The sequence below is a fragment of the Schistocerca serialis genome, chromosome 1 (genome assembly GCF_023864345.2).
Source record: "Schistocerca serialis cubense isolate TAMUIC-IGC-003099 chromosome 1, iqSchSeri2.2, whole genome shotgun sequence".
Lineage (NCBI taxonomy): Eukaryota > Metazoa > Arthropoda > Insecta > Orthoptera > Acrididae > Schistocerca > Schistocerca serialis.
In genome coordinates this window covers 324692281-324704796 of record NC_064638.1, presented here as the reverse complement: position 1 = coordinate 324704796, position 12516 = coordinate 324692281, and the positions used below count along the sequence as shown (strand labels likewise).

The 12516-nt window shown below is 37.7% G+C and overlaps 1 protein-coding gene across 1 annotated transcript in view; it reads right to left on the bottom strand.

Moving 5' to 3' along the window:
• Positions 1-12516, bottom strand: part of LOC126469829 (another transcription unit protein) — a 55925-nt gene that overhangs the window by 25127 nt on the left and 18282 nt on the right. The window contains exon 4 of the mRNA XM_050097123.1: positions 2059-2228. Within this exon, the coding sequence (XP_049953080.1) occupies positions 2059-2228 (170 nt within the window). The remainder of the gene's footprint in view (positions 1-2058; positions 2229-12516) is intronic.

The window sequence follows — 12516 nt, the reverse complement described above, 5'->3', positions numbered from 1 at the left end:
CATCTGCATACTAGTCTCGTATTGACCGAACCTACTGCTAACAAATCTAGCAGCTGATTTAATGTCTTCCTATAATCCAACCTGGTGGGGACCCAAACACTTGAGCAGAACTCAAAAATGGATCAAACAAGGGTTTTATAGCACTCTTTCTTCTACGTGATCTACACTTTCCTAAAATTCTCTCAATAAACTTAAGTCGACTGTTCGAGTTTCCAAAACCATATTTAAGCATTTGCTCCATTTCATATAGCTTTACTTCAACAGTTGGGTCTGCCTTTTAATTTTTGAAAATGCCGTACAATTTTTCTTGTCAATCTGCCGGGACTAATTTGTTGGACATGCCCAAAGAATATGGGCACATTTTCCTAATTTCACCCGTAATGTTTTCTACATGGTTGTACACTTAAACTTTCCTACTGTTGCTGTCTTTCATTTGCAGATCTTATAATGGGGGTGGCTATACTTATCTAACAATAGCATATTCATTAACTTCTAGGATGACACAAATAATGGAAGATCATGAACTTCTGGTTTCCAGCCTGCTATCAAACAAATAGTACTTGGCCTTACTGATCATCTCTACAAGGGCTACAATCACCTCCAGGAATGAGACCTGTTCAATACGCTAGTTCCCCTGCAGTAACAAGTGAAAATTATTTCAATGGCCCTTTTGCACATAACCATGGTGAAAGTTTTTTCTGCTTACAATCTAGTTACAGCTCCCTAGCCTAACTTATCCTGTGCATTAAAAGGTATATGGCACTGGACATGACATGGTTCACAGATGAGGCATAATTCACTTGTATTGTACGTCAACTGCCACAACAATGGCAATTATTTGGATGGGCAAAAGTCTGGAGAAAGTCACTACAGATATTTACTAACGAACTTTGAACAAACTCACCAATCAGTTGAAAGATTATGAACTTACGGAGAATTACATCAAGCAACACTGGGGAATTAGTCAGCATGGTAAATATAGCATCTCTTCCTCAAATCAATTCCTAACCATACAGATGGTTTCCTCACTGCTATGTGATCTAGTCATATAACTGGTACAACTAACTTCGGGTGCTCTTATTAGATTTTTATTGCTATATATTGACTGATATATTTCATAAAAATGAATGATGGCTTTAGGAGGTGCTAATTTCAAAAACTTTACAAAGTATTATCTATACAGGAACTGAGATACAATGGTGGAGCACACATATGAAGAGGAGGTGAGACATGGAGTATTAAGAGGATGAGTACCATGTGTCAAGTTAGTCAACACAACATTTGGCCTTGGTTATCTGCAAAGAGAAGTTTGAAGTGTACCTGAAATATTTACTTAAGATTTTTATATTAGTGCATGTTTGGTGAAAGCTATTTGGGTAACAGAAAGGAAATATGTTAAGTACTACAAAAACATATGAGAAGCAGTGTTTCATATACATAAATTTTTGAGGGTGGGATCAGAAACATAGGTTTAGCTACATGGAGAGTATTCCCAATATGTCTCTTGTGCTGGGAGAAAAGATGAACCTTGTCCTGTGGGCTTAAAAGAGTAATATGGATAGGTACTAAATTGGCAACATTCCTCAGTATTCTTTTTCTCTGTCTCTCTCTCTCTCTCTCACTACAGAACTAATCATGCAGCCATTCAAGCACTCTCCTACACTCCACCTCAAACTTTTGAAAATGATCTTTAGGTCACCTGAGCAAGAAGAAACTTAGAAGAACAATATTTTCACGCTAGGCATATTAATCAATGCTCCCAATCTGTTGTCACGCTGCAGTGCTTAAGATTATTGCTTGGCAACTAGTAACTTGGTACCCCGTGTTTCACCACAACAGTTAACACCAGACCCCCTCCCCTCCATCAAAATATAGGAAGGTTTCTGTGACACTATTGAATGCAATGTCATCTGGGTCTTGTAAGTATGGTTTTGTAGCATTCAAACTACCATACTGATTGACACCATTAACAAGAAGAAGAAGAAGAAGAAGAAGAAGAAGAAAAGAAATCAAGTACAAACATGGCAAATATATTATTTCTGTCATCTTCAGTTATACCTCCTGGTTCTGCATCACTATCATCTCCTTCACTTGCTGCTTTTCTTCTTTCACCTTCTGCATCACTTGCATCACTCCCAGAGGCTACTGTTGCTATTTTCTTTTTTGGTTTTTTCTTTATTTCTGCATCAGAGCCGCTTTCATCACTAATGACTGCCCGTTTTCGTTTCCTACAAAAGAAGATCAACAAAAGACACACTGTTCAAATAATATCTGTTTTGCTAACATCTGGGTGTGATAATTGTCTTTTAGACCAAGAGAGTACTCAACAAATGAATTTGGTGGTCTAGATGTATTCCTAAATATAATTCTTCTAGGTTGTAACACAGCACTAAATACCAACATAAATAAGTGTCTACAGCTTACTCTTTTACGATACAGGAACTAAGTTTTCAACAAAACAGATGGAAGTGTAAGTAATTTCTCAAAATGCATTCTCAATTATATCATTTAAAGATGTTTAAATCTCTCTTTTGTGGAAAAAATATCACGTGAATTTTCTGATGTTTTTATTTATATAATAGAACTCCCGGAGCATGTGTTTTCATTAATAAATATTAAACTCTTCTGTAAAGCATCAATGAAAAACTCTAACACAAAATCTATGGCATTAACAAAAATGCAACTTCCCTCCTCCTCTCTCTCTCTTTCTCTCGCGCGTATGCACGCAGGCACGCGCACATGCACATACGCACACACAATACATGCAAACTGAATTAATGATCAGCTCCAAGATGGTAAGCCAACAAGGATGAGAACTTATCAGAGTGTCGAGGTTTTTGGTGCAGAGAGAGAGAGAGAGAGAGAGAGAGAGAGAGAGAGAGAGATTACAATATATTATTATAATTATGAATTTATATTTATAGACTGGTGCAGTTTTCTATCATGCATAAAAATAATTTTCTAGGTGTCTGTTTTATACATACTGGACATTAAATAAAATTGTCTTTTGGTTTCTGTAGCTTCTGCTACATTTCCAAGCACAAAACATATCTTTCTCAGTTAGTACATAATGTAAAATTCTGGCTATATCACTGGATTATCTGTGTCCCCTGTGTCAAAATCCTCCTCCTCTTTTACACTGTGGGTAGCTCCTCTTCATCATAAAGATTCTGAAGTATTCTGCTTCCCACCTTTCTCTTTCCTTCTTATTCTGGGGAGACCACAATCATAGGTTAGCACATTTTTAGGTTCAGTTCCTTGAAATTACTTTCAATATTTCCCATAACAGTATCTCTCCCCATAAGTGGATACAATCTACGAATGGCTTCGAAGAATACTAAAACATTTGTTATGTATTACTGCACTTACAAGCACACAGACCACATGATAATCAAGGCAGTTAATTGGCTGAAATAAGGCACCTGTGAATGTTCATCTCTGTTTTTCAAACCACACCTGAACAAATCTAGCAATCTGAAGTGGTATCCTTCTATCTTGCTACATGGTGTATTCTCGAAGCTACCAACTACACTTCAAGATGCACTTAGTCACTTCATATATCTAAATCAATTCTGGACAGTATCTGTAGTTTGTGCAAACTATGATACCGGGTATTCATTTCTTGCAGATCATTCTGATTCTTCACTACATAAACGGCTAATTCAATACTGATGGTAATTGTGTTACATTAACTTTAATTAAGTTTTTAAAATACTTTTTCAGTAAGTGGTTACCCTAGTTACTGAAGAGTGATTTTCACTTGCTACAATTCTCAACCAATGAGTTTGTGTAATGAGTCATCAACATGGGCAGTGTTAAGCTCAATATACTAAACACTAGCAGTCGCAGATACATCAGTTCAGTTTCTTCCAAGTATTAATTTACAAAGGCTAAACGATGGTCCACAACTACATGCTATGATTTTGTTGCACAGATATTGGGCATATAATAAACTATCTCATATCTCGTATGTGCAAATGATACAGCTTCAATCTACTGCTGGCCAGCCATCTGTTGGTATGGGAAAGAACTTTAAGCAGCATATGACTATGCTCTTGCAAAGTGTATTTTATACTCAACTCGGGACAGACAACAACTTGTAAAGGACAATTTTTTTCTACGGTCAGCACTCGTACCTTGACTGTCGTTGTGGGAGTGGGAGATGGTAGGGTGCGGGAAGTCAGACATGTGAAGAATGGTCCAAATGGTCAATACAATGGCTTTTTTTAAAGCAAGTTTTCCTGCATTAATTTACTTTGTGATTTACCCAGTGAACTCAAAGACTGGTGAAATTACTTGTGAACAGACATGGAAATATACAATTATTTATTGAAGCTTGTAACTCCTCACATAATATGGTGTAATACTAAAATGAGAAAAGCAATCTCAACTCATGAGACGTTGACAATGATGTTATAATTCATGGCAACTGGAAAAAGTTGTAAGGATTTGGAATTTTCCATTACACTGTCCAAAGCCAGTGATGATGATGATGATGATGATGATGATGATGATGATGATTGGTTTGTTGGGCGCTCAACTGTGCGGTCATCAGTGTCCGTACAAGGTCTCAATTTTGTACACAGTCCAATCTAGCCTCTCCAAAGCCACTGCTGAATTAAATACTAATCACTTGCAAAGTTACAGATTTAGCTACTTTGCTTAACTCTTTGTGACAAACAGTACAAAACGTTTTTTTTTTTTTTTTTTTTTTTTTAATTACTGATGCCTGTTTGCTAAAGAGTCAACTGCTCTCATTTTGTCTATTGAAGAACTGCCTTCTTATCCTGACAGCTATACTCCTTGCTCTTTACATACATGAACATGTGTGATTCCTTCATATGAAGCATGTTTAGAAAATAAGTGTACTGTGACCATAACAGGATACGTTTTTTTTTGTTTTTGAGAGTTGGCAATACTGAGTGGTAGAGGAAGGGGGGGGGGGGGGCAATCCCCTGACCAGAGCTAGCATTGCAAGAACACAATGGTGTGTAAACTCATGTTGTAGTGTCCAGATGCATGAAAGATGTTGGTAAGAAATTCTGCAAAGTGCGAGTTATGTGCTGTGATCAACTTCCTACTTGCAGAAGGAATAACACCTACAGAAATATTTTCATGAAACATAATGAGTTGCAGCACATGTGTTATGAACAGAACAAGTGTGTTTAAGTAGTGTAGGGAGTTTAGAGGCAGCAGGACAAATATTAATGATGAACAGGGAAGTGGAAGAACTTCCATGTTGACTGATGAGTTGGTGCAAAACATTGAGGAAGCTGCTGTGAAGGCTGCTGATGAGTTGGTGCAAAAAACTGGGGAAACTGCTAGTGAAGACTGCTGACTGACAGTGGATGAAAATTTCTAACATGTTTCCACAACTCTCCAGAACTCTCTCATAACAGTGTCTCACTCACAGCAACACTGGGATGCTAGTGCAAGATGCGTCCCAAAACAGCTAACAGAGCAGCACGGGAAAAATATGGTCAATAGCACCTGCACGTTCTTGAGCGACTTCAATTGGAAGATGAGGACTTTCTGAGCTCTACTGTGGCTGGAGATGAAATGTTGGTGGCTTATTACATGCCTGAGAAGAAAAGAATCATCACAGTGGTGTACAGCATTTTCCTGTCGGCCAAAAAATTCAAAACCACAATTTTCGTTACAAAAATCATAATTTGGTTGAATTTCTGCCTCGGATGAACTATCAATGCTTAACTATATTGTGAGACTCTAAAAATATTCCTAAGGAGCATCCCAAGCAAAAGGAAGAGAATGCTGATGTTATAAGACAACACTCATCTTCATACAGCCTTTAGCTACCATAATGCTGTTGGACTCATTTGGTTGGGATGTTTTGAAACACCTCCTGTATTCTCCTGACTTGGTGGCTTCACATTATCTTTCCACCTCCCTGGAAGTACATATGACTAATTCAATTTTCAACTGACAAGCAGATGCAGAAAGAGGTTCCGAATTGGGGAAGGAGCTCTTGAAGGAGGGCATAAAGAAGCTTGTGCCATGGCTCACTATATGTGTTGAACAGGACGGTGATTATGTGGAAAAATAGTCAACACGTGTATCGACAATATCCTGTATTTTGTTTTCAAATATACTTGTTCTAAAAAAATGTAAAACTCTAGTACACTTACTTTTTGAATATGCCTTGTATTTCTATAAATTCGATCAACTCCCTTGATCAAAGACATGTATCAGCCTTTTAAGAATTAAATGTAGATAGTAAGATGATAAACATTAGATTGAACTAACATACACTTTTTTAGGGCCAGATTTGTGGTGACTTCTGGTCCACATGCTATAATCTGCCTGCACAGATTTGACCTATTCTCAAATATTTGGTATGATTTGTCTGTGTAGATGCAATATGCGGAAACAAACTGTATCTTGTGTACCATCTTGACCCTGTCTCTCTTTTACAATTTTTGAAACAATTTGGAAGGCGAGTGTCTTTCAGCTTAACCTCTTCACTTTCAAGGGCTTCTAATTTATCCTTTTTCTATGTGCCATCATTGAGGATATGTTTCCACTGGAAAACAAATGTGACTATGAAGTAGCAAATTAAGACAGTAATTCATTGTTTTCCAAGGACAATCAATCTCACCCCCCCCCCCCCCTTTAAGATCCCATTTAATAATGGAGCTCTTAAAAAATGACTACTCATAATAGCTGTTAGTACTATTTTGACTTTTGAGAACTTATTATTTTGCATTCTGGTGGACATACCAATTAAAACAATGACATACCTATATTCACATGGAAAGTTTCATTTCTTTGAGGAGTAGTAGCCAGCCAACCCCACGTCAATCTACATCTACATCTGTTGTTGTGGTTTCCAGTCCATAGACTGGTTTGATGCAGCTCTCCATGCTACTCTATCCTGTGCAAGCCTCTTCATCTCCAAATAATTATTGCAACGTACATCTTCTGAATCTGCTTACTGTATTCATCTCTTGGTCTGCCTCTATGATTTTTATCCTCCACGCTTCCCTCCAATACTAAGTTGCTGATCCTTTGACGCCTCAGCACAAGTCCTACCAACAGCTCTCTTCTTCTAGTCACATTGTGCCAGAAATTCCTCCTCTCCCCAATTCTATTCAGTACTTACTCATTAATTACATGATCTACCCACCTAATCTTCAGCATTCTTCTATAGCACCACATTTTGAAAGCTTCTATTCTTTTCTTGTTTACACTGTTTATCGTTCATGTTTCACTTCCATAAATGGCTACACTTCATAAAAATACTCCCAGAAGAGACTTCCTGACACTTAAATCTATACTCTATGTTTACAAATTTCTCTTCTTCAGAAATATTTTCCTTGACATAGCCAGTCTACTTTTTATATCCTCTCTACTTCAACCATCATCAGTTATTTTGCTCCCCAAATAGCAAAACTCATCTACTACTTCCCTCCTTTCAAGACACTGTCCATTCCGTCCAGCTGCTTTTCTGTCTCTGACAGAATTACAATGTTATCGGCAAACCTCGAAGTTTTTATTTCTTCCCCATGGATTTTAATTTCAATTTTTCTTTTTTTTTCCTTTACTGATTGCTCAATATACAGACTGAATAACATCAGGATAGGCTACAAACCTGTCTCACTGCCTCCTCAACCACTGCTTCCCTTTCATGCCCCTCGACTCTTGTAACTGCCTTCTGGATTCTGTACAAATTGTAAATAGCGTTTCGCTCCCTGTATTTTACACCTGCCACCTTCAGAATTTGAAAGAGAGTATTCCAGTCAACATGGTCAAAAGCTTTTTCTAAGTCTACAAATGCTGGAAACGTAGGTTTGCCTTTCCTTAAGTGAACAATAATCATTAGAACTGATTGGAATGTGTAACATTACAACTGTGCGAGTTGGCACTGCACGAAGTGTGTCACATAAAGTGATAAGTTTTGCATAGTGATAAATACATTTCGCATCACTGGAATAAAAATATCCTGCTAGTGAAGAATAGTGGACAATGGTCAAGAAGAGATCATAGCAGAAGAAAGAAGACAGTGATGTCCTACGTGGCAAGGCAAGTTGCGTAATCAGAGGAAATAATGGGATGCAATGGCACTGCATGGATAGCAACTCAGCACAGCCAGTAGAGAAGTGGTGCACTGGAAGCACTCTAGCTGAGGCATGGAGTCTGATGCACAATGAGGAAGCAGAATATTACTGCACCCACTAAAATATACAATTTTCAAAGTAAGTTAAACTGACAGAACAGTGCTGTATGTAATTAATGTTACTTAGAAGTGGCATGACAACTAAAAGTAAAATGATCAAACCAAATATTATCAAGAATATGGCACAGGAGACCTCTGACTTGTCAGAGAAGCATGATGTATTTCCACTTGTAAAATCAAAAGAAGGCCCTGTTGTCACAATGAATGATATTGTAAGTAACAAGGGGCAGGAAGTCCCATTAAAGACTTTAGATACCACAGAAAATGCTGCAGACTCAGACACTCACACAGTGGCTAAGGAAAGAATGATGACTGAAAGTGAAACCATGTTTTCAGCTATGTTTTACAACTAGAGGAAAGTGCAAGGAAAACTAAATAACAGAACTGAAAATGACTAATAACAAAACAGAAGAAACTTCTAGAGTAACTAACAAGAAATTAGAAGAAAATAAGCAAAAACTCGAAGCTGCTAATAACAGAATATACAGGAAAGTGCTAGAGCTACTACAGAACAGTTGATAAAAATTATGAAAGAAATTAGCAAGAACTCAGCTGATAGGTTGGACAATAGGAATACTAACCAACATTTCAAAGTGACAGATGAAAAAAATGGAGAATGTTATGAAGGAACAGTGGGCAGTTGCTCAAAATTTAGAAAAAGAGAGTCACCACTGGGGAAGTAACCGTAGTAAATCACAGTAAATTTATTAAAGAATTACAACATAATGTTAAAATTTTATGATTAAATGTTGATAGCGTCCTCTTGGGTAAAATATTCCGGAGGTAAAATAGTCCCCTATTCGGATCTCCAGGCGGAGACTACTCAGGAGGACGTCGTTATCAGGAGAAAGAAAACTGGCGTTCTACGGATTGGAGCGTGGAATTTCAGATCCCTTAATCGGGCAGGTAGGTTAGAAAATTTAAAAAGGGAAATGGATAGGTTGAAGTTAGATATAGTGGGAATTAGTGAAGTTTGGTGGCAGGAGGAACAAGACTTTTGGTCAGGTGAATACAGGGTTATAAATACAAAATCAAATAGGGGTAATACAGGAGTAGGTTTAATAATGAATAAAAAAATAGGAGTGCGGGTAAGCTACTACAAACAGCATAGTTAACGCATTATTGTGGCCAAGATAGACATGAAGCCCACGCCTACTACAGTAGTACAAGTTTATATGCCAACTAGCTCTGCAGATGATGAAGAAATTGATGAAATGTACGATGAGATAAAAGAAATTATTCAGATAGTGAAGGGAGACGAAAATTTAATAGTCATGGGTGACTGGAATTCGACAATAGGAAAAAGAAGAGAAGGAAACGTAGTATGTGAATATGTAATGGGAATAAGGAATGACAGAGGAAGCCGCCTGGTAGAATTTTGCACAGAGCATAACTTAATCGTAGCTAACACTTGGTTCAAGAATCATGAAAGAAGGTTGTATACATGGAAGAACCCTGGAGATACTAGAAGGTTTCAGACAGATTATATAATGGTAAGACAGAGATTTAGGAACCAGGTTTTAAATTTTAAGACATTTCCAGGGGCAGATGTGGACTCTGACCACAATCTATTGGTTATGAACTGTAGATTAAAACTGAAGAAACTGCAAAAAGGTGGGAATTTAAGGAGATGGGGCCTGGATAAACTGACTAAACCAGAGGTTGTACAGAGTTTCAGGGAGAGCGTAAGGGAACAATTGACAGGACTGGGGGAAAGAAATACAGTAGAAGAAGAATGGGTAGCTTTGAGGAATGAAATAGTGAAGACAGCAGAAGATCAAGTAGGTAAAAAGACGAGGGCTAGTAAAAAGACAAGGGCTAGTAGAAATCCTTGGGTAACAGAAGAGATACTGAATTTAATTGATGAAAGGAGAAAACACAAAAATGCAGCAAGTGAAGCAGGCAAAAAGGAATACAAACATCTCAAAAATGAGATTGACGGGAAGTGCAAAATGGCTAAGCAGGGATGGCTAGAGGACAAATATAAGGATGTAGAGGCTTATCTCACAAGGGGTAAGATAGATACTGCCTACAGGAAAATTAAAGAGACCTTTGGAGAAAAGAGAACCACTTGCATGAATATCAAGAGCTCATATGGAAACCCAGTTCTAAGCAAAGAAAGGAAAGCAGAAAGATGGAAGGAGTATACAGAAGGTCTATACAGGGGTGATGTTCTTTAGGACAATATTATGGAAATGGACGAAGATGCAGATGAAGATGAAATGGGAGATACGATACTGCGTGAAGAGTTTGACAGAGCACTGAAAGACCTAAGTCAAAACAAGGCCCCGGGAGTAGCCAACATACCATTAGAACTAGTGACAGCCTTGGGAGAGCTAGCCCTGACAAAACTCTACTATCTGGTGAGCAAGATGTATGAGACTGGCGAAATTCCCTCAGACTTCAAGACGAATATAATAATTCTAATCCCAAAGAAAGCAGGTGTTCACAGATATGCAAATTACCAAACTATCAGTTTAATAAGTCACAGCTGCAAAATACTAACGTGAATTCTTTACAGACAAATGGAAAAACTGGTAGAAGCCGACCTCGGGGAAGATCAGTTTGGATTCTGTAGAAATGTTGGAACATGTGAGGCAATACTGACCCTACGACTTATCTTAGAAGAAAGATTAAGGAAAGGCAAACCCAATTTCTAGCATTTGTAGACTTAGAGAAAGCTTTTGACAATGTTGACTGGAATACTCTCTTTCAAATTCTAAAGGTGGCAGGGGTAAAATACAAGGAGCGAAAGGCTATTTACAATTTGTACAGAAAGCAGATGGCAGTTATGAGAGTCGAGGGACATGAAAGGGAAGCAGTGGTTAGGAAGGGAGTGAGACAGGGTTGTAGCCTCTCCCCGATGCTATTCAATCTGTATATTGAGCAAGCAGTAAAGGAAACAAAAGAAAAGTTCAGACTAGGTATTAAAATCCATGGAGAAGAAATTAAAACTTTGAGGTTCACTGATGACAGTGTAATTCTGTCAGAGACAGCAAAGGACTTGGAAGAGCAGTTGAACGGAATGGACAGTGTCTTGAAAGGAAGGTATAAGATGAACATCAACAAAAGCAAAACGAGGATAATGGAATATAGTCGAATTAAGTCAGATGATGCTGAGGGAATTAGGTAAGGAAAAAGAGACACTTAAAGTAGTAAAGGAGTTTTGCTATTTGGGGAGCAATATAACTGATGATGGTCGAAGAAGATAGGACATAAAATGTAGACTGGCAATGGCAAGGAAAGCGTTTCTGAAGAAGAGAAATTTGTTAACATCGAGTATTGATTTAAGTGTGAGGAAGTCATTTCTGAAAGTATTTGTATGGAGTGTAGCCACGTATGGAAGTGAAACAAGGACGATAAATAGTTTAGACAAGAAGAGAATAGAAGCTTTAGAAATGTGGTGCTACAGAAGAATGCTGAAGATTAGATAGTTAGATCACATAACTAATGAGAAGGTATTGAATAGAATTGGGAAGAAGAAGAGTTTGTGGCACAACTTGACTAGAAGAAGGGATAGGTTGTTAGGACATGTTCTGAGGCATCAAGGGATCACCAATTTAGTACTGGAGGGCAGCGTGGAGGGTAAAAATCGTAGAGGGAAACCAAGAGATGAATACACTAAGCAGATTCAGAAGGATGTAGGCTGCAGTAGGTACTGGGAGATGAAGAAGCTTGCACAAGATAGAGTAGCATGGAGAGCTGCATCAAACCAGTCTCAGGACTGAAGACCACAACAACAACAACATCATTACAATTTTGGTAAGGACATTGAAAAATTACATGTGTCAATCTCCAATGTAAATAAAAAAGTAGATGAAACAGAAACAGCTTTATCTAATACAATATCTTCAGTAGAAACAAATATTAAAGATATATTCACAAGTGTAGCTAGTATTCAGAAAGAGGTCAGTGATTTTACTAACAGAGGCACTGATATCTTTGAGGGAAGGATTGAAAAGAAATTAGGTTCACAATTAAAAGCCATTATTGCTGTAAATAATAGTGGAAACAATACAAATGAAGACCACTATTTAAAAGTTCAAACTTTACATAATTTTTCGCCAAAAGGGAAACTTCATCCTAAAGCTTTCGAGAAACCAGAAGACTGGGATGAGAGGAGGAAAATTGGATGTATTAAAAGTGGAATGGAAGGAGATGAATTTTTACGGGGAACGAGAGCTGGTGAATCACGTCAAATGTATAATGAATTTATTAGAAAAATTCTTAGACACATACTAAGCTAACAGAACTCTATGCAATGTTAGAAACTGCATCTTCCAGGGGAGAAATTTCTTAGGCATTGAGTACAATAGGTATAA